The sequence below is a fragment of the Callorhinchus milii genome, unplaced genomic scaffold, assembly GCF_018977255.1.
Source record: "Callorhinchus milii isolate IMCB2004 unplaced genomic scaffold, IMCB_Cmil_1.0 Scaffold3, whole genome shotgun sequence".
Classification (NCBI taxonomy): domain Eukaryota; kingdom Metazoa; phylum Chordata; class Chondrichthyes; order Chimaeriformes; family Callorhinchidae; genus Callorhinchus; species Callorhinchus milii.
The window spans coordinates 77404009-77427265 of NW_024704744.1; the positions used below are offsets into that span (position 1 = coordinate 77404009).

General features: G+C 46.0%; 1 protein-coding gene across 6 annotated transcripts in view; it reads right to left on the reverse strand.

The window, feature by feature from the left end:
- Positions 1-3313: 3313 nt before the first annotated feature.
- The window catches only part of LOC103181595 (equilibrative nucleoside transporter 1), a 47120-nt gene continuing 27176 nt past the window's right edge, over positions 3314-23257 (reverse strand). For all 6 annotated transcript variants that reach the window (XM_042333000.1, XM_042332999.1, XM_042332995.1 and 3 more), the window contains 8 exons: positions 22345-22479; positions 21994-22091; positions 20569-20668; positions 19879-19982; positions 19042-19150; positions 17828-17913; positions 5930-6126; positions 3314-4939 (listed from right to left, as the gene is read on the reverse strand). In XM_042333000.1, coding sequence (XP_042188934.1) covers positions 4828-4939; positions 5930-6126; positions 17828-17913; positions 19042-19150; positions 19879-19982; positions 20569-20668; positions 21994-22091; positions 22345-22479 — 941 coding nt within the window. In that variant the 3' untranslated portion in view covers positions 3314-4827. The remainder of the gene's footprint in view (positions 4940-5929; positions 6127-17827; positions 17914-19041; positions 19151-19878; positions 19983-20568; positions 20669-21993; positions 22092-22344; positions 22480-23257) is intronic.

Below are 23257 nucleotides of genomic sequence, written 5' to 3' on the forward strand. Positions count from 1 at the left end.
TTATTTTCCTCTTGGGCTGGCCAGATGCAGGCAATGTGTTTTCTCACTGCTGTACGTTCCTATTTTCCTGCATCTCTGCCTCACAATGCTGATAGTCACTGCAGAGTGAGTTGAAGCTCCAAATATCATTTTTACAGTGTCTTATGTTAAAACATTTCAAAAACCTTCACAACATCAAGCCTATTGACTTTTTGCAGGCAAATGGGGAAGCTATTTGTGCACAGGAAAAACCCAAGCTATTATAGTGGTGGATCTATACACCCCTCACATGACCCCAAAGGCGTTTTAATTGCATCCCACTGCTCTCTCCTCATCGTGGTGTCCTATAGCGTACTGGTTAGAGCACATGGACATGGGTTCAATTACCAGGCAGGGCTAAACGTTAGGCAAGTTATACAATAATAATCCTTGCATTTGATACAGTGCTTTTTCACGTCTTCTCGACATCTCAAAGCGCTTCACAGAATATGCTGTAAAGTGAATTGACCGTACATTTGTGAGCGAAACACAGCAGCCAATTGCGCACAGGCAGTATCCCACAAACAGTCATGGATTGAAAATGACCAATTTATTATTGTTTTGTTTTTTGGAGGGATCATTATTAGGCGTGTGGAGTAAGTAAACTTGCCCAAGGTTTTGCCCTGCCTGGAATTGAACCCAGGTGTCTCGCTTGCAAAGCGAGTGCTCTAAACACTGAGCTACAGGACTTACTCTGCACGCCTGTTTACCTAACAGTAACTAGGGACTCGGTTGTTAGTCGATTGGCAGATCACTTTTCCGGAGGTAATAATCTCTTTTAAAAAGAAATTTGGTCATTCAATCCACGCCTGTTTGTGGGTCACTGCTGTGCGCAATTGGCTGCTGCGTTTTGCCCAAAGTCAATTCACTTGACAGTATATTTTATGAACGCTTTGAGACATCTCAAAGAAGTGATAACAGATGCAAGGATTATTATTACTTATTATTATCACATCTGTGCTGTAATTGCTCCCCAACTGGAGCTCTTTCCTCTAAATGCAAGGATTATAATTGTTATAATTCCCATTCTCCTGCTCTTTCCCCAACGTGTCTTTGCTGGTGCTTACTCCCTCACTGGAGTTCTCTTCTTTAGCCCCATTAGAGATTAGGAGGTGGTGGCTTCAAACCTTACGTCAGGACCTTGAACTCACACAATCTATCTTGACACTGCAATGCAGTGCTGGGGAAAACTGCTGAATTGGCAGAGATATCATCCCTCAGATGATATACTAAACCGGAACAGGCAGATATTAAAGATTCCATGCCACTATCTGAAGAGCGATGGGAGTTTCTCTTGATATCGTGGCTAAAATCAATCGACAAAAATTAGTCATTCACTTCATGGCAGTATGCCTGCAACATTTGCCTATGAAGTACAAATTCACTGCACTTTACAGTAAAGCCTGTGAAGTATTTTGAGACATCCTCCCAACTGGATCAAGTGCAAGGATTATTACTGATCAGAAACATTTATGATTTTGAAAGCTTGTCCCAAGGTGATCAGGATGAGGATCTCAAATTTGATCCATGGTGGGGGGAGGAGCCTGGAAGCTAGCAGAGCTCGGAGAGGATGAGAGGGGTAATATATATGTGGAGCTTGGTGCAGAAGAGGACATGATCTACAGAACCTTGGGTGAGGACAGATCTAGGGAGCAGCATTGCTGTCCACTGTTATAATAATCTTTGAATTTGATATAATGCCTTATCACGTCTCAAAGCGCTTCACGGAATACACTGGAATGTTTATATGTTGTGGGCGAAACGAAGCAGCCAATTGCGCACAGCAGTGCCCCAAATAGTGGATTGAGGGACCAAATTATTATTATCACTTAAAAGGATTATTGCCCCCAGAAAGTGATACGCCAATCGGCTAACAACTGCGTTCTTACATACTGCAAGATAAACAGAGGCGTGTGGAGTAAAGAAACTTACCTAAGGTTTCGCCCTGCCTGGGACTCGAACCCGAGGCCTCTCGCTTGGAAGGTGAGTGCTCTAGCCACTACAGGATTCCACACTGTTACCTTGGGTGGTGGGGGGGAGGGATGCTGCCCAGTGGCCCCTGTTGTGGCAATTGTAGCGGAGCCCAAACTGGAATGAGTGTAGTGTAGGAAATAAATGAGGCCAGATTCGTAAGAACAGTGTATTGTAGCTCAAACCACAAGTCTGAAAATTCATATCTCCATCCCTCAACAACTGCTGCCTTATGATGTATACATATATACAGGTCTATCTGTAATCTGGTTCTGTGCAAAAATTACAACACACACATCATTCCTCTCTCATTCAATCACTCAACAATGATTAGGTGGTTGCGGGCTGCAGCTCAACTGGAGTTCTGGATTGGATTTGCTTTTTGGAGGTGTGGTGCCAGACCAGGGGGCTGTATTTTAGGCAGTGCAACCTGGTAGGAATCCCAAACTGGAACTGGGGAGGCCTTATTCTCTGTGTGTTTTTTTTAATGAGCGAGGTTAGGCCTACCCCATTAACTGTAATTAGACCAAATACGTTCTACTAGGGAATGAGGGTTGTCTCCACAGACAAGCTCCAATCCTCCTGAACTCTTTTAGGCCGCAAATTGTCAAAGGAAAATGCGAACCTAATACCTGACTTGGCCTTAGCCTAGTGCCCAAGTGCTCAAGTGAGCTCTGTATTCAACAACGAGAACAAAATTACATTTGTAAAGCGCCTTTCATGTCGGGAGGACATCCCAAGGTGCTGAACAGTCAAGGATCAGGACCTGAGCGTGGGGGGGTCAGGGTTGGGATGAGGGAGGGCAGTGAAGTAGGAGGGCGGATGAAGGCACCGTCGAAAAGGAGGGTTTTGAATTGTGCCTTGAAGGAGGCAAGGGAGGGAGCGAGGCGAAGGGATTGTGGGATTGAGTTCCAAACAGTGAGGGCAGAGAGACTGAAGGTACGGCCGCCAATGGTAGGGCAGGTTGGGCGGGAGACATGGAGCAGACCGGACTGGCCTGCTGAACGGAGGGAGCGGACAGGTTGAGAAGAGGTTGGCAGGTTAGAGAGGTAGAGGAGGGCAAAGCCATGAAGTGCCTTGAAAATGAGGATGAGGATTTTGAACTCTATCCTCTGAGGGATGGGGAGCCAGAGGAGCCTGGCGAGGGTGGCGCTGATTGGGTCACGGAGCTTGGTGCGGGAGAGGGCATGATTCACTACATGTATCTCTTTGTGAGGGCAGATCAAACTCCTCAGATCGGAAGTACAGCAATACCGATCCCAAGCAACAGAGGGTCGAAAGCGTGGCTGTTGCCAGGAGCTCGATCCTTCCCCAAATCTTCTCATTTATGGGTGAGCTTCGGTCATGGTAACCAACACAAGCAAATCTCAACAGAACTTCTCTGGCAGGTGCTAGCTCAAGGAGTAACTTATAAGAACAGATATACACTTGTTCTTAGCTAAGAGGCCTTACTGTCTGTATGGCTGACACACATTGCTCTCACACACACACACACACACACACACAAGAGCTGTAAAGTCTTGTGAATTAATAATACAAAGGATGGATGTGGCACGCACTGTCTGGCGGTAGGTGGCGATACCACACTGTGTGAAAGCCTGGTTCTGTGTATAAAAGCACATAAGCCTATAATGCCACTTACGGGCGGAGGTCGGACATGGCAGCCATGAGCGTATACTTTGCTCCATTTAATACATTCATTCTTAAAAGGATCTGTTGTTTAAAAAAAACGTTAATACAAAAGGATGGTGAGGAAAATAGTAAATAATGCCAGATAACGTGGGCTATATTGCTTAAATCTGAGGAGGTTAAGGGATCACTTGAACGAGATGTTTAAAATAATAAGGGGAGCTGACTAGTCAGGTAGTTGATTCTTCCCTTTGGTAGATGGGTCTAATACACAGGGAGTGTCATCTTAAAATCAAAGCAAATTTAAAAGCGAGATTAGGAGACATTTTTTATCCAGAGTTTTTATGATTTTAAATGCATGGTGGAAGCAGGTTCAATAGTCGGTTTCAAAAGGGAATTGGATAAGTATTTGAAAAGGAAAAATTTGCAGGGCTCTGGGATAAGAGAGGGGGAGTGGGACTAGTTCATAGCTCTTTCAAAGAGCCAGCACAGGCACGATGGGCCGAATGGCCTCCTTTTGTGCTGTAAGATTTTATGTTCCTGTGGATTGGAAAACATTTCTTCACACAGAGGGTTGCGAGAGTACAGAACACACTGCCCCCCCCACTCCCCCAAGATCAAGAAAGGTCAAATAATCAATTAGGATGGTTAAAAAGCAATTGCTTGATCTATACTTTGGGAAGGAAGCAGGTATTAGCGGGGTACAGGAAAAGCTGGGGAGGTGGAATTAAAAGAATTGCCTTGACCTCGTAAACTAGTGGACCAGGCTCAATGGGCTAAACAGTCTGCTCCTGTATGCCAATACTCAAAGCAAACATTTATAAAAGGTGATATTTCTGAAAGTAAAACGTCAAAAAAATCTAAGTTCAAAAAAACATTTGTGCCAACGTTTGACAAACTGCAGAAAGGCGGGTGTTGGAGAAGCCTTTGATGTAGGCCTGATGTTGCAGTTCTGCCTGTTGGTTGGTGCCAGGGTAAATTCAGGGGCAGAGGCATACTTCTCCCCGGGGAGAGGAGGTCCTGTTCGCAGGTCCACAAGTTGTAACACTGTTCGTCTTCCACGTGACGAAATATCAAATATATGTGAAAAAAAAGACCAATACTGGTTGCAGAATTTTGGTGCCAGCCATCCATTTAGTTGGAAGGACCCGCTCCAGAATACCATCCGTGGATCTGGCCAGTCTGACGCTTTTCCACCGGCATCTCCCATCAGATCATTGCTCGGAAGAGGAAGGACAACACTGCTCCGAGCGCCAGCCCCAGCGATAGGAAGAAGGACATGATGGTGCCTGCAGTTTCCGCTTCCTTCGGAGACACTTTTCTGCAGGGGAGGAAACAAATAATAATACTAATCTGTGCATTTGATATAGTGCCTTATCACGTTGTTGAGATATCTCAAAGCGCTTCACAAAATATAATGTAAAGTGAATTGACTATATTTGTGGGTGAAATGCGGCAGCCAATTGCGTACAGCAGTGTCCCACAAACATTTATGGATTCAATGACAAATTTTTTTTTTGAGGGATTATTAACCCCAGAAAGCGATCTGCCAATCGACTCACAACTGGGTTCCTACTTACTGTTACGTAAATAAAGGTGTATGGAGTAAGGAAACCTGCCCAAGGTTTCATCCCGCCTGGGAATCGAACCCGGGTCCTCTCGCTTGGGAGGTTGAGTGCCCTAACCACTACAATACAGGACTCCATAGCATAATGGTTAGCGCTCTCCTTAAAATCAAGGCTTATGTTCCTGACAAAAAAAAGAACATGCGCTTTCACATCGAGTTGCCATGTCGCATAAAGGGTTTCACGGGTCATTGCTGTCTGTTTTTGAAGGGTCCCACAATCAGCTCTGAGATGAATGTCAAATTCATGTGGAGGATTGTTGACCAGGACACTGGGAGAAACTCCTTTCTCTTTTCTTTTTTTAGTCAGCCAGGGTTAAAACCCATCACTGAGATTAAGAGTATCCAAACCAGAGAGCGTACATATGGACGTGAACAGGCAGACGATACCTTGGTTTATGTAAGATAGCGCTTCGGACATTGCAATGCTTCGAAAATGCAACAATCATCCCCTGGATGCTCAGACTGTAAGTTCAAACCTGACGTGGAGACAGTGAAGTATAGAGGGAGGGAGGGAATGAGGGAGGGACGGAAAGAAGGAGGAATGAAGATAGTTTTTGAGAGAAGGAGATATAGAGGGAGAATGGTGTAGAGGCAGGTGTAGAGGGAGGGGGTTATATGGATATTATAGTGAGAGGGAAAGAGGAAAAGGGATATAGAGAGAGCTACAGAGGCAGGGGCACTCACGTGGGTCCGTAGCACATGCAGAGACTGGCCAGATAGCCATTGGAGAAGGAGAAGAAAATCATGAAGACAATGAACCAAGCGTCGTGGGCGAAGAAGACAGGGAGTCGTCGTGGCCACACGTTACACAGCATGAAGAGGGGCACGAAGAGCACACGGCACAGCACCAGCACCGGCAAAAGGCGGCTGTTATGTCCAGGCTGAGGAGAGAGAGAGAGAGAGGGAGGGGGGGGTTAAGACCCTGCATAACAACGCGTTTACACAGTCCTGTAGGGTAGTGGTTAGAGCGCTTGCCTTGCAAGAGAGAGGACCTGGGTTCAATTCCCAGGCAGGGCGAAACCTTAGGCAAGTTTCCTTACTCGTTTGTTAGTCAATTGGTGGATCGTGTTCTAGGTGTAATAAACCCTTAAGAAAAAAAATGTGGTCATTCAATCCACGACTGTTTGTGGGACACTGCTGTGAGCAATTGGCTGCTGTGTTTCATCCCCAAAATACAGTGAATTCACTTTACAGTATATTCTGTGAAGCGCTTTGAGACGTCTCAACAACGTGATAAGGCGCTATATCAAATGCGAAGGTTATTATTATTATTACCATTATTTCCAAACGTGTTTGAAACATTTTTTTAAAAAAAACTCATTTTTACTTTTTAACTGTTTGGTGTGACACGTGTATTACCAGTAGCCAAATGCAGATGAAATAGAGGAGAATAAAAGCGTTTTTCGTTTGGCTATTCTTGTACTGTGTAAACGCAACGTGACAAAAGCTGCCTTTACACAGCCTGGGTTAGACAGAGTAAACCTCCCTCTATACTGTCCGTCCAGCACTCCCAGGTCAGCTACAGCATGGGTTAGACACAGAGTAAAGCTTCAATTCTGACCCATGCAACACTCCCAGATCAGGTAGCCAGGACTCTGTGGTTTGCTTACCAGGAGAAGGGAAGACGGAAATTGAGACATGTCTTGTTTTTAACAGTAATGTATTTGGAGTCAGACAGCTGGAATCAATAAGAAGGGGCATGTGAGGCCCTGCGAGCCAGACAGCATAAGTCACATTGCAGCCCTGCCAACCCCAACATTAGGCACCTGGGAATGAGGGCAGTCACACAGAAACACTTAGTCACACTCACATACTGCTGACTCCTTCAATAGCCCGGCCTCAATAGGACAACTCTGTTCAGTGTGGAAATTTAGGATATTCCCTTACTGCTCAGCTCCTCACAGGACAGAGCGACACGGCTCAGCACTCCATGGCACAGGGCAGCTCATCATTATTGCACAACGTAGTAAAGCATAGCTCAGCTTATCTCTGGCCAGGACACAATATTGTCCGATTTACATTTACACAATAACTTTCACATTAATAATAATAATCCTTGCATTTGATATAGCGCTTTTCATGTCTTCTAGACGTCTCAAAGCGCTTCACAGAATATACTGTAAAGTGAATTGACTGTATACTTGTGGGTGAAACGCGGCAGCCAATTTCCCACAGCAGTGTCCCACATTGAAAATGACAAATTTATTATTGTTTTTTTTCGGAGGGATTATTATTAGGCGAGTGGAGTAAGGAAACTTGCCCTGTGAGCCTCCTCCTGCCCTTCCTCAACTTAGCCTTCAAGCATAACCTTCTATTCCTTTCTCCCTCATGTACCTATCCAGCTTCCCCTTAAATACATCTATGTTATTTGCCTCAACAACTCCTTATGTCCCACAGTCTCACTACCCTCTGTGTGAAGAAATTTCTTCTAACTTCCTTATTTGATCTATTTGTGACTATTTTATATTGATGGCCCCTGATTTTGGTCTTAATATAATACAGCTTCATAATGCTTTCATTTGATATAGGGCCTTATCATGTCGTTGTGATGTCTCAAAGCGCTTCACAGAATATAAGGTAAAGTGTATTGACTGTGGGGGAAACACAGAGCCAATTGCGCACAGCAGCATCCCACTCGTGGATTGAGTGGCCAATTTTGGGGGGTTTTGAAGGGATCATTACCCCCAGTTAGCAATCTGTCAATTGACTAATAACCAGGATCTTACTTACTGCTAGGTAAACAGAGGTGTGTGGAGTAACAAAACTTGCCTAAAGTTCCACCTTGGTTGGAAATCAAACCTGTGTCCTCTTGCTCGCGAGGCGAGTGCTCTAACCTCTATGGTACGAGACTCCACATTGGGAGGGTGTGTCAAAGCACTTTGCGTTGCTTGACGGGAACCCCGAGGGGAAAGGTGGTGGGGGGAAAATGATGAACAAAACCAGGGTCAAAGAGGTACGTTTTGAGCCGTGCCTTGAAGGAGGAGAGTACGGGAGCGGGCTAGCTGCGCGATTTGCATAGCATAATCCATAATGCATTACTGATCAGCACCCTCGCTTCTCTTCCTCCTTCCTGCCCCGCGTCCCCAGCAGCCCAAGCCAACAGCTCTCGATTCAATTGGTCTCTGGGTTATTTCGCATTCTGTCCTGTTATTTTGCGTTCTCTTGATTTTAATAATTTCCTTGTGTTTTGGAACATAACGTTCTCTTGACATTCCCACAAGGGCAGCGAGCCAGAAGATTTTGGCATCCAGCGTTCACTAGCTCTCCTCTTCCTTGTCTTCCTTTCCTAGGAGGACGGAGGGGTGGGTGGCGGGGGGGAGGCATAGTCATATTATTTTCGGCCCCATTCCCACGATGTGAGCCCAGACAGACAGACAAGCAGACCGAGAGACAGATAAACGTCGGGTGTAAGAAGAGACCTCAACCAATCTTATCGTCACACGATCTCCGCAAGAGCATTCCATTTTTTTAAGGGAGGAAAGGGTCAGCTGGGTGTCTGACATATGCAGAAATAACAACAACTACAAATTACAATTATATAACCCATCATCATGCTTAAGAGTATCCAAACCAAACTGAGAGTTCCATGCATCCCACCTACACCTGGAAATCCCAGAGATAGATTGTTGCACTCTCTTCTGGAGGGACGCATTCTGCTTACCTAATTCCAGGAAGTATTAGGTGCAGATTGGCAAGAGCCGAGGCTTACCATCCAGCGGGGAGTGGATAAACATCTGAAGCAGGAGAACCTTCACTGATTCTCCCATCCCCTCGCCCCACCCCCCTCCCCCATTCTGGGCCCTGTAGCCCTGATTGCGGCTGAGGTCAGTATAGGTCAGAATGCAGCGAAGGATAAAACCTGGGACCGGGCCATTCTGTGTGAGCCTTTGTGTTTCAAATGCTCCGGGACACTACCCCAGGTGAAGGGCGCTATATAAATTCAAACTGTTGTTGTTGTTGACTCACTGATATGCCAGACAGTCACCAATCAGCCAGGCTCCAAAGTATGACCATGGCAGAAGGACTGGAGGTCTCCACTCTCTAATAGTACTCTGGCTGGTGCAGTTATAACATATAATAATAATCCTTGCGCTTGATATAGCATCTTATCACATTGTACAGCTTCACAGAATATACTGTAAAAGACTGTATTTTGTGGGTGAAACGCAGCAGCCAATTGCGCACAGCAGTATCCCACAAACAGTTGTGCATTGAGCGACCAATTTTTTATTGAGGGATAATTACCACTAGAAAAGCGATCCGTCAATTAATTAACAACCGGGTTCCTACTTATTGCTAGGTAAACAGAGGCGTGTGGAGTAAGGAAACTTGCCAAAGGTTTTGCCCGGCCCGAGAATCGAACTCATGTCCTTTCGCTTGCGAGCCGAGTGCTCTAAGCACTAAGTTACAGGACTCCACCGGGAATTTAGATGGCTTCTCTACCCAGTTGGGAAGTGGCTTTGAGTTCAGTCCAAATCACCCATCTGTTTCAGACCAAAAGTAGGATGTGGACGGAATGAATTCGGATCCCGGAATTATTGTCAAATTTCAGAGAAGAACGCTTCTCTACCCAATTCCCACTTCCTTCCTCTGCCGCAGAGTCTAACGTTGGCAACTGCCAATATCTTTGCCTCTGGTGCTTGTTTACGTTCATACTTAAGCTATATTACCCTCCTCCACCCATAGGTAGGGGGTGAAAATATTGTTTGCATAGGAACAGGAGAAGACTATTTAGCCCTTTGAGGCTGTTCTGCCATTCTATTACATCATGACTGATCTGTACCTCAACTCCAATTACCAGACTATGCCTCATATCCCCTGATACACTTACCTAACAAAAATCTATTCACCTCAGCCTTGCAAATTTGAATGGATCCAGCATTCAGTTTGGGGGTGGGGGGGGGAAAGGGGGGGTCAAGCTATCCATCCACTTTAATACAGGTGCCACATCTATGCTAGTATCAAAGATGGCTATTTCCCCTTCCCCCTCCCCCTCCTCACTGCTCAGGTTCCGTTCCAGCTTTAATAAATGATAATAATCCCTGCAATTGATATAGCATCTTATCACATCATCGAGACGTGTCAAATGCTTGCCAGACTCCGCCACTCCCTCACCCCTCAAGCTGCCGAAAACCTTACCCACACATTCGTCACATCAAGGCTCGATTACAGAAACTCCCTCCTCATCGGCTTTCCCAATTCTTCCCTTCACAAGCTGCAGATCATCCAAAACGCTGCAGTTCGTGTACTCTCGAGCTTCGTGATTCCATCACTCCCATCCTCGCCCGACTCCACTGGCTCCCCATCCCCCAGAGGATCGGGTTCAAGATACTCGTCCTCAATTTCAAGGCTATCCATGGTCTTGCCCCCTCCTACCTCTCTGACCTGCTGACTCCCTACCAACCTGCCCCCTCCCTCCGTTCAGCGGGCTCCGGTCTGCTCCATGTCTCCCACCTGACCCACCCTACCATCGGTAGCCGGGCCTTCAGCCTCTCTGCCCCCACACTCTAAAACTCCATCCCCAAATCCCTTCGCCTCGCTTCCTTCCTTGCCTCCTTTAATGCTGGTCTTAAGACCCTTCTCTTCGATCGTGCCTTTGGTCGCCCTCCCACCTCTCTGCCTTCCCTCACCCCTACAACACCCCTCCCCCATGCTCAGGCCCTGACACCTGACTGTTCAGCGCTTTGAGACGTCCTCCCGACATGAAAGGCACTCTATAAATGTAATTTTGTTATTGTTGTTGACAGAATATACTGTAAATTTGTGGACAAAACGTGTTAGCCAGTTTCCCACATCAGTATCCCACAAACAGTTATGCATTAAGTGAACAATTTTTTCTGAGGGATTATTACCATCAGAAAGCGATCCGCCATTTGACCAACAACCAGGTTCCTACTTACTACTAGGTATTTACTAATAGTAAGTAGGAACTACTAGGTTCCTACTTACTACCAAGGCGTGTGGAGTAAGGAAATTTGCCTAATATTTTGCCCTTCCCGGGAATTGAACCCGCACCAGTCTCCGCGAACCAGGTGAGTGCTCTAACTAATACACTACAGGCGTCCATGTGCTAAAATGTGGAATCCTGTGGAAAGTTAAAGATCTTGCAAACGCTACTCGAAAAGAGAATAGTTTCTCTTGGTTTTCTGACTAACCACCCTCTCGATAAGTTGATCATTCACTTGATGGCTGTTCGTGGAACATTCCTGTGTGCAAATTGGCAGCTGCATTTGCCAGCAAATCACTCAACAGTCATTATATTTCCTAGCAAATCCCCGGAAGTGATTTGAGATGTTCCAAAATTATAGGCACTGTATCAAATGCAAGAGTTATTGCTTTTTCACCAAAGTTGAGAAACTGTGGATTTGTAAACAAATGCTGCAGCCAATTTGCACGCAGCAATGATCCATAAACAACCATGGAGTCAGTGACCAATTTATTGTTGGCCAGGACACTGGGAGAGAGAAACTCCCTTCTCTTTTCAAATAGTGGTACGGCATCTTTAACGTCCACTTGAATAGGCAGATGGAGCCTCGACTCAACATCTCATCCAAAGTTTGGCAACTCCAACAATGCAGCCCTCCCCCAGCACTGCACTGGAGCCTGTGTGAGTTACAATTCCTGACACAGGGCTTGATCCCGCAATCTTCTGACTCGGAGGCAAGATTGCTATCGACTGAGCACATCATCATCATAATAATAATAATAATCCTGGCCTTTGATGTAGAACCGTACCAAGTCATTGAGACATCTCAAAGCGCTTCACAGGATATACTGTAAAGTGAATTGACAGTATATTTTGTGGGCGAATCGTGGAAGCCAATTGCGCACAACAGTGTCCCACAAACAGCCGTGGATTGAGTGACCAACTGCAGTTCTTTCACTTGCGAGGCAAGTGCTCTAAAGATGACACTACAGGACTCTGCAATCATACGGTTTCTGTGCAGTAACAATCTATGGTTCTGGGAGTTACTGATCTCATTCGATGTTGTGACCAGCCTCAGTGCAGTGCTCTGGGTTAGGGAGGGAGCAAAATCCAGTGGGCTTCTGGCTTCCGAGGTGTAATATTCCACTCAATCTTAGTCTTGTGGAGTTCTATGGCGTAGTTGTTTGCGCTCTTGCCTCCCAAGTGAGAGGACCTGCATTCGATTCGCGCGGGGGAGAAACCTTTGGCAAGTTTCCTTACTCCGTTGTTTTGTCCACCTGACAGAAGTCACGTCCTTGGATGGGGTCAGGGGGATGAGTTAAAACAAATTAGTTCTGCCTCTTGATGTCGCAACCCCTTCTAAGACCCACACCTGCAACCCAAGCAGGATTTAAACCTTGGTTGGAAGAACGTTTGGCACAACAAGAGTTAATAATAATAATAATAATAATCCTTGCATTTGATATAGCGCTTTTCACGTCGGGAGGACGTCCCAAAGCGCTTCACAGAATAGACTGTAAAGTGAATTGACTGTATATTTGTGGGCGAACGCGGCAGCCAATTGCGCACAGCAATGTCCCACAAACAGTCGTAGATTGAAAATGACCAATTTATTATTGTTTTGTTTTGGAGGGATTATTATTAGGCGTGTGGAGTAAGGAAACTTGCCCAAGGTTTCGCCCTGCCTGGAATTGAACTCAGATCTCTCGCTTGCAAAGCGAGAGCTCTAACCACTGAGCTACAGGACTCCACAACAGGACAGCTACAGGACTCACAGTTAGTGAGAGAGGAGGCCGTGGAATGGAGATGGCATGTAGTCCAACCAGATGGTGGGTTGAGAATGTAGGGGTGGGTGCGCTGGCTGGCTGGCTGGTTCCAGCAATTGCTCAGAGCGAAGGAAATGTTTTAATGTCATGCAGTGACTGTGAGTGAAAACTGGAAACATTTACTGGAGCCAAAAATAAAACTGTCACAAGTATCCTAGATTCTCAGAACCATTAATCATCCCAGTCAATCGCCCAGGGACTCCTCCCACTCAGCTCCTATTAACCCTGCAAACCAAAGCCTTAATGGATAAGGTGGTCCCTGCTGGACAAGCATTGGGAAAGCTTTCCAGACAGTGTTCTCAATGGTAAGCTATGCGATTTTAGCCGGTTAGACTCCAGGAGTTACCCCAATGCACACTCTGGGGTCCCCAAGCCTTGGTTCTTGCCAACCTGCGCCTAATATTTAAGGCGATAAGGCAAGCAGGATACATCTCTCCAGAGAGAGAGTGCGCATTCCAATTCAACAATCTACCTCTGGGATTTCCATGTGTAGGTGGGATCATGGAATTCTCAGCTTGGTTTAGGAGTGGAGACTTGTAGTTCAGTGGTTAGAGCACTTGCCTCGCAAGCGAGAGGACCTGAATTTGATTCCCCATCATAGTGAAACGTTAGGCAAGTTTCCTTACTCCACACGCCTGTTTACCTAGCAGTAAGTAGGAACCCGGTTGTTAGTCGATTCACGGATCGCTTTTCCGGGGGTAAGAATCCCTTCAAAACAAACAAAACATTTTTTGACCAACAACCAAGTTCCTACTTACAAAATTGTTTTGTTTTGCTCACTCAATCCATGACTGTTTGTGGGACACTGCTGAACTCTACCTTTCCTCCTCTACTCTCAACTCCACGACCACCGATGTCCTGACAGCCTGCCTGTCCGACATCGAGTCCTGGACGAGAGACAACTTTCTTCAGCTCAACGTGCGAAAAACCGAGGCCCTCCTGATTGGCTCACGTCAGCGCCTCCGCACCTCAGGCGCTGACACCATCAGCATCCAAGGCTGTACTCTCCACCTCTCAAAGCCAGTCAGGAACCTCGGCGTTTTGTTCGACCCTGAGCTGTCCTTTCTCCCTCACATCCGCACCACAACTGGCACCGCCTTCCATCACCTCCGGAATATCGCCAGATTACGGCACTACCTCACCCCTCACGCTGCTGAAACCCTGGTTCACGCCTTTGTCACCTCAAGGCTGGACTATGGGAACTCTCTCCTCGCCGGCCTTCCCGCCACCTCCCTCCACAAGCTGCAGGTCATTCAGAACTCTGCAGCTCGTGTACTGTCCCGCACCAGACACCGCGACCACATCACTCCCACCCTCGCTCGCCTCCACTGGCTCCCCATCCCCCAGAGGATTGATTTCAAGATCCTCATCCTCACCTACAAGGCCATTCACGGCCTTGCTCCCTCCTACCTCTCCAACCTACTATCCCCCTACCTACCTGCCCGTACCCTCCGTTCCTCTGGCTCCGGTCTGCTCCACGTCCCCCGCCCCAACCGCCCTACCATCGGTGGTCGGGCCTTCAGCCTCTCAGCCCCAGGCTCTGGAACTCCATCCCCCAGTGCCTTCGCCTTGCTTCCTCCCTTTCCTCCTTCAAGGCCGGTCTCAAAACCTTTCTCTTTGACCGTGCCTTCAGCTCCCCTCTCGACTCTCTTCCTCCTCCTCGCTCCCTCCCTTCCCTCCCCTCACCCTGACCATTTCCCCCCTCCTCTCTCCCTCCCTTCCCTCCCGTCACCCTGACCATTTCCCCCCTGCTCGGGTCATGACCCAACTGTGCAGCGCCTTTGGACGTCCTCCTGACGTGAAAGGCGCTCTATAAATGGAATCTTGTTGTTGTTGTTGTTGTTGTTGTCCGCAATTGGCTGCCGCGTTTCGTCCACAACATATACAACAACAACAACTACAACAAGATTCCATTTATAAAGCGCCTTTCACGTACAGTCAATTCACTTCACAGTATATTCTGTGATCTGCTTTGAGACGTCTCAATGGCATGATAAGGCGCTATATTAAATGCAAGAGTTATTATTATTATACTTTCAGGATAGATACCAGGATGTTTTGCTTTACACAGAGGGTAAGCAAGGACTGGAACAAGTTGCCAGGAAAGATGGCTAAAGCCAGGACACTGGGACTCACTTAAAAAACAGCTTGATACAGTGAAGGGTGGGTATGTTAGGGTGCGTGTTCTGGAGCGAGGAGATCAGATGGGGTGAAGGGCCTTCTTCACCCAGACTGATATTGTGATCTTGTGACGCTGGGAGAAACTGCCTTCTAAATCCCTTTTCCACTAATTTCCCCTGGGAATTTGATTGTTTAACATGTTTCTAACCAATAAATTTAAAGATTAATAAACACAGCTTGCAAGTGCAAGCTCATTACACAGTAACATCATGTGAATCGCTTGAAGACATTTCTATATCAAATGGAAGTACTGTATTGTTATTGTTACACAATTACTATAAATGCTGAGTGTAGCCGGGTAGCCTGCCAGTAATAACTCTAAATTTTTCCCAAATTATGTGACAACCATGAGTATCCGAGAGAGGGACTGGAACTAATTGACTTACTTACTGGGGGATTAGCTGCTCCTTGGTTTCACATCTAATGTGAGTCAGCCTGGCTCAGTTGGTAACACTCTCATTTCTTAAGTCAGAAGATTGTGAGTTCAAGCCCCTCTTCAGGACTTTCAACTCACGGTCCAGGCAGACAATGAGGGTTGTCAGAGGTGCCGTCCTTTCGGTGAGACGTTAAACCGCAGGCCTGTTTGCCAGTTTGTGTGGACATTAAAGAATCTTTGGCACTATTCGAAAAGAGAGGTGGGAATTTCTCCTCATGCCCTGGCCAACAATCCCCTAATTCAAATTAGTAATTTGCTTCATGGCTGCTTGTGGGACACTGTTGTACAAATCACAAAATAGTCGGTCGCTACACTTTACCGATATCCTGTGAAACCCTTTGAGATATCCACCCTGATATGAAAAGTGCTATACCAAATGTAAGGATTATTATTATTAAACTTCATGTCACTCTCACTTGAGCTCCCGCCTCTGTTGCAAATGGTTCAAACCTCAGGTCAGGACTTTAATAATAATAATAATCTTGTATTTGATATAGCGCTTTATTACATCATTGAGACGTCTCAAATTACTTCACAGAATATACAGTAAAGTGAATTGACTGTATATTTTGTGGGTGAAACTCGGCAGCCAATTGCACACAGCAGTGTCCCACAAATAGTCGTGGAATGACTGACCAAATTATTATTTTATTTAAGGGATTATTACGCCCATAAAGCGATCCGCCAATCAACTTACTTACTGCTAGGTAAACAGAGGCCGGTGGAGTAAGGAAACTTGCCTAAATTTTCGCCATGCCCGGGAATCGAACCAAGATCCTCTCACATCGAGGTGAGTGCTATAACAGAGTCCTGTGGCTTAGTGGTTAGAGCACTCGCCTCACAAGCGAGAGAACCCAAGTTTGATTTCCCGGTGGTTTGGAAGATCGTTTTTTCGGGGGTAATAATCCTTTCAAAAATAATAATAATTTGTTCACTGAATGTACGACTATTTGTGGGACACTGCTGTGTGCTGCCGTTTCGCCGACAAAATATACAGTCAATTCACTTTACAGTATATTCTGTGAAGTGCTTTGAGACGTTTCGAAGATAATGATAAGGCGCTAAATCAAATGCAAGGATTATTATTATGCTTAAAGTCCCCTACAATGGGGCTTGAACCCACAACCTTTTGATCCAGGAGAGGGCAATTTAGCTAATTGAGCTAAACCACATCTTATGACGTGAAAAGTAAAAGCTGCTTCTGCATTTTTGGTCTGGGTGAGGGATGGGACAGCAGAATCCCTTCTTCGGGAATATGGGAGTCAGATAATAGATCTGTCCCTGGCAAATCGTCCCCCTAAATCATCTTCTAAATAATTAATTAAATGCTATTTGTATTGGATTTTAGCATCTTATCCCGTTCGAGTATCTCAAAGTGCTTTGCACAGTGGATAATTTGTTGTTGTGTGAGTCAGTGTTGTGCTCCACACAAAGCAGTGAGATGAAACATCAATAAGTCTCGTGAGTTTGGACTAAGGGAGAGATATGGGGAAGTGGCCATTCAAAGGGCAGGATACACAGTTCTGGTGGAGGGGGTTGGGTGTGGGAATGTGAAAGGCTGACTCTGCTGATTCAGCCAGCTCACTCATTGTGAAATGGAGGTGATAACCTTGGGTTAAGTCATACACACACATAAACGCAGGATATTCCAATGGCTTCCCCAGAGTAAGGAATAGCACTGGCCTGCAAGCCAAAGCCCTAACTGGTAGCGTGATCCTGGCTGGATAAGCAGCGGGAAAGCTTGCCAGACAGCGATATCAATGGCAAGCGTGTGTGTGTGTGTGTGTGTGTGAGTTCAAGATCCTCGTCTTCAAATCCCTTCACGCTCTGGCACAATTCTACCTCTCCGACTTCCGTACTCCCCAACCCACCTGCTGCCTCCGCTCGACTGGCTCCGGCCTCCTGCTTGTCTCTTGTGCACTTTCAGCCACAATGCCCCGAAACCTGGAACGCTCTCCCTCTATCCTTCTGCCTCCTTCCGTGCTGCAAGAATTCTATGATTCGATCCCTCAGTCTTGCCCCATCCTTCCCCATCTTCAGGTGACACCTGAAGAAGTTACTCATTGACTGTTCTAATGGTCACCACATCCCCTCCCCCAGCTCGGTGTTGTGCTCTGCCACTGTCAAGAGTTCTGCGTAATGGGAGCTATATAAATGTAAGCTGTTGTTGATGTTGGAGTATAGAACTGTATCTAACGAGAGCCAGAACTTACCCACATGAAGATGGCAGTCAGACTACGACCGACCCAGTCAAAGACATTGAAGAACAAGAAGCAGCCGATTGGGATAAAATACAAGCCTAAGAAAGGAAAAGAGAAATGAGAGAAACGCAAGACAAATAACAACAAAAAATGTGAATTATCCAAACCATTTTCTCTAAGATTAATTCTGTCTCTGTTACATGATAACACATCATGAGCTATTGGGTTAGATAACAACAAAAAATGTGAATTATCCAAACCTTTTCTCTAAGATTACTTCCGTCTCAGTTACATAATAACACATCATGTGCTATTGGGTCAAATGTTTCTGTGTACAGTGAGGCCTCAGTAAAATGTGCCTCTTACACAACAACTTGCATTTATATATCATGTGGATTGACTGTGTATTTTGTGAGAGAAACGCGGTAGCCAATTCTGCACAGCAGTGTCCCACAAACAGCCGCGAATTCAGTGACCAAATTATTATTTATTTATTGTTTTAATACAGTTAATTGCCGGATCGCTCTCCGGGGGTAATAATCCCACCTCCCAAAAAATTTGCTCACTCAATCCACGACTGTTTGTGGGGCACTGGTGTGCACAATTGGCTGTAGCATTTTGCCCACAAACACAGTCAATTCTGTGAAGCTCTTTGAGACATCTCAACGATGTGATAACTTGCTATCTCAAATGCCAAGAAGTATTATTATTATTCATATGTAGTGAAACTGGCTGTAACAATTCACTTTAGGGCAGGTTAGAACTTTAGGGATATTCTAATCACCAGGTTATACTGAGGCTCTACTGTATATTATATAAAACATCATGTAATATATTACAGAGCATAATACTCCTGTGTATATTATACAATCAGGGATTCCTCATTCTCTCTCTGCTCAAGTGGTGCCGTAACTGTCTCAATCCTCTCTGAAGGTATTTCCTCACTGTTCTCACACCAACAACATTTACATTTGTATTGCACCTTTCAGATTGGGAGGATGTCCCAAGACAGTCAAGGATTTGCACCCAAGCTGAGGGTTTGTATCAGGAGGGGTGGAGAGCAGGGAGGGTAGGGTTAGGAGGGTGACCAAAGGCACGGTTGAAAAAGAGAGTCTTGAGACTGGCCTTGAAAGAGGCAAGGGAGGGGACGATGCGAAGGGAATGTGTGGGAAATCACAGTAGGAATTCAGTGTTGTCGTTGTTGCTTCTTACAACCAGATTCTTACCCCAGGTTCCTTTGGGGGATACGATAGACTTCACATCGACAGTGACTGCTGGGAACACCCCGATGGTAACCGTGAATGTGAAGCAGACGAGAAGAGCCATGAGCCACAACTGGAACGAAAGGAAGAGAAGATCAGATCCCACCCAGGGACACATGGATCTGCAGATGCAGAAGAGAACACTCCAGTACATCTGGCCACACACATCTAATCTCTCCTTAACTCTCACTCTCCAAATTTCCTTTGTTTTCAAAAAAGAAGATTCAATTCCCTTGTGAAACTGACCTCACGATCCATCTCCCTGGACAACCCAATCCACTCACACACCCTGTGAATAATGTGCTTCAATCTCACTCCATTCCTCCACCCCTTCTGAGTGAGAGACCAGGGAAGCCTCGACCCATATAAAGTAATAAGGTACTGGAGTCTCATGAATCTACACCCACTAGAATCTGAAAGACTTCAGTAAGGGTCTCCCCTCCAATGTGAACATTCACAACTATTTGCCATACATCTCTCTTTCCTTTTGCAGCAATTGTTGCCCAATTGAAGGAAAACGGTTCTGGAAACCAACAATTGTAGAACCCAACTGCGCAGCTCCAATCTAGAACCTAACTACACTGACCCAATCGAGACGCCAACTGCACAAGACCGTATATATACCTATATACTGTAAAGTGAATTGACTATATTTTGTGGCTGAAACGCGGCAGCCAGTTGCGCACAGCAGCGTCTCACAAACAGCCATGGAGTGAATGACCAATTTTTATTTGGGTGTGAAATGGGGAAGAGCAGTGGCGCCTATGGTGTAACCACCGGGACACTATTTGAGGAACCAGCCTTCTTAAAGATTGCGATGACTGGCACATTCTCGCTCTGCTCCGCCTCCTCTTCTTTGTCCATTAGGCTGATCGAGGGCACCTTCTCTGTGTCGTGGGTTCCATCTGAAAGGAGAGTCACGGAGTTAGCCTCACCGAACTCAGCCAGCACAAGCACCAGCTCCACCACTGCCTCGAAAACAGGAGCCATCATAGATTCCTGGAACCCATCCGCTCCGTTCTATGTCACACCGGAGCGACTGGCTCACTCACTGACCGCTCCCCACACAAACTCACTACGGCCTTCTCCCCTCTGCCACCTCCAGGTCATATCTGTGATGTGCTGGTGTTAGCACGCACACTGGAACTCTCTACTCAAATTCCTCTGCTGTTTTCTTGTGCCCTTTTACCTTCCCACCATCCCCACGAGGGCACTGTAACAACTGCAATTTGTTGTTGTTGTTGTTATTTATCCTCTGAAACTTTCTAAAACTTTGAAAAGATCAATTAAAACCTCTCCAAACCTCACAAGTTCCGGTGAAAACAGAGCCAATTTTTCAAGCCGATCCATGTAAACTGGATCATCTTCCACCTCACATCGTCAAACCTCCTGGTCAAGGACCTTGGACGAGAGGGTGGTGGGGGGGAGAAGTTGGGGCGTTGTGAATTTGTGTAGTCTACACCCCACCGTCTGACTTTCCGAGTGTCTCACCTTTTGGCAGGAAGTTGAATTTAGCATCTGCCTCGTCTGATGTCTCGGTGGGAGCTGTATGATTGGACCTTTCCTTTCTAAAGTGGTGTTGAGCATACTCCTGGAAAAGGGGGAGCAGAGAAAAATAATATCCTTATACCTCATGCAGCAACTTTCATGTTGGGTGTCTGTCTCAAAGCGCTTCATATGATTATCTGTAAAGGGTAGTGAATATGTATTTCCAAGGCAAATGACTATAAATTTGCTTTACAATATAACCAATTTGCACACAGCAATGTCCTACAGACAGACTTGGATTTAATCAATTTAACACCAATTTCATTGGAGAATTATTGGCCAGGATACCGGGAGAGAAAAAGTCCCTCCTCTTTTCAAATAGTGTCATGCTTTCCCGGGGGTAATAATCCTTCCCCCAAAAAATAATAATTTAGTCACTCAATCCACGACTGTTTGTGGGACACTGCTGTGTGCAATTGGCTGCCGTGTTTCACTTACAAAATGCAGTCAATTCAACAACCCCAACAACTTGCAGTTATATAGCGCCCCTCACACAGGGCAGCATCTCAGAGTGCTTAAATTTACTTTACAGAATACTCTGTGAAGCGCTTTACGATGACTCAACGACGTGATAAAAGCACTAAATGAAATTCAAGCATTATTATTATACTACATGACATTTAACATGCATCTGAACAGATCAATGGGACCTTGGTTTAACATCTCATCTGAAGGACCGCATCCCGACAGTACAGTGTAGACTGTGAGTTCAAAGTCACAATGTGGGACTTGAACCCATAACCTTATGACCCAGAGGCAAGTGTGACACTATTTGAAGCTCAGGCCTCCTGTTTGAACTTCGTGGCCCTCCGTTCCATCATTGGGAGCAGCGCTTTCAGCCAATACTCCGTGACACTCTGGAACTGACTCCCTCTATCCCTTCACTTTGCCCCCTCCTTTCCCATCCTCAGGTCACGTCTGAAGACCTTCCTCTTCGACCAGGCTTACGGTCAACCCAAGCCCCACCCTGGCTCGGTGTCAGACTCTATCACTGTTAACGCTCTGAGACCCTATCCTGTGTGAGGGGCGCTATATAAATATAATATAATAGTTAATTCACTTTACAGTATATCCTGTGATGTGCTTTGAGTCGTAATGCAAGTATTATTATTATAATTGCAAGTTGCTGTTGTTGTTGAAGTGAGTCACTGAGCCCAGCCCTATGGAGAAGAGGTAGAGGTTGGGAAATCGTAAAACTAGGAGGTCCATAACGAATTGCTCCCCTGTGCTCCCCCACCCACACCCACACACCCACGCACATATCTAGGTACTGTTGGAAATTAAATTTAAATTGAACATTGATTGACGTGAGACAAGTTTAAATTTTCGAGGAATTTTATGGTTACAAGATTGAAACTGAGACCTTACCAGACGAGGTAGGCCAAGATAAGCCAAGATAGCAATAAGGATGACCCCACAAGCAGTGATGAAATATCCAAAGGCACTGTTAGTCTGCTCAGATCCACCTGGAAGAATAGGAGATTCAGGGGGATAGACTGAAGGAGGAAGCGAAGGGTAAAGGGGCTCTGTCTGTATACTGTAGGAGGATGGGAAGAGGGTGTCTAGTCGAAGGAAGGAGAGTGTAGAAGGAAGGGACCATCCAGCGAGAGAGAAGTCCTGTAGAGTATAGGAGTGTGAGAGAGAGAGAGAGTGGGAAAGTGGGAAAGAGAGATTAGAGAGGAGAGTCCTGTCGAGGGGAATCCTGTGGAGTGTACTCACTTGCGATGGCACAGATCAAAGCCAAAGCTGCAAAGGTGCCGGCCATGCCCTGGCCGCTCATGATGGGGGTGGTATAGTAGGTGGGGAGCAGGCCAGCCAGACCAAACACACTGCCCTGCAGTACGGCTCCGAACGCTGAAAGGCACAACACAGGAAAATCCACGCCATTGGGAAAGAAATAGCATTATTAGAGAAGATCAGGTCTGGTGAACTGTTATTTCCGGCCAAATGCAATTATAATAATCCTTGCATTAGATAGCGCCTTATCACATCGGTCACAAAGCGCTTCACAGAATATACCGCAAAGTGGGTTGACTTGTATTTGAGTATTTTTGTGGACAAAACGCGGCAGCCAAATGCGCACAGGAGTGATCCACAAACAGTCGTAGATCGTGCGATCACGTGAATTATTTTTTGCAGAAATTATTACCCTCCACCCCCGAAAGCGATCCGCAATCGACTAACAACCAAGTTCTTACTTACTGTTAGCTAAACAGAGGTGTGTGGAGTAAAGAAACTTGCCTAAGTTTCATCCTGCTTGGAAATCAAACCTGGGTCCTCTCGCTTGCAAGGCGAGTGCTCTAACCACTACAATGCCAGTAGCGGCATTTACCAACTTTATTTCGTGCCATCTTTGTTCCAGGGCTGAAAAATGCCGGTAAATTACGGCATTGTAGGAACATTGGAATTAGGAGCAAGAGTAGGCCATTCGGTCCCCTGGAGCCTGCCCTGCCATTCAATAAGATCACGTCTGATCTTCGAACCTAACTCCATCTGCTCGCCTTATCCCCATATCCCTCTATCCTTCAAAAATCTATCAATCTCAGTCTTGAATATGTTCAAGGACAGAGCATCTACAGCCTTCTGTGGTAGAGAGTTCCACAAATTCACTACCCTCTGAGTGAAGAAGTGT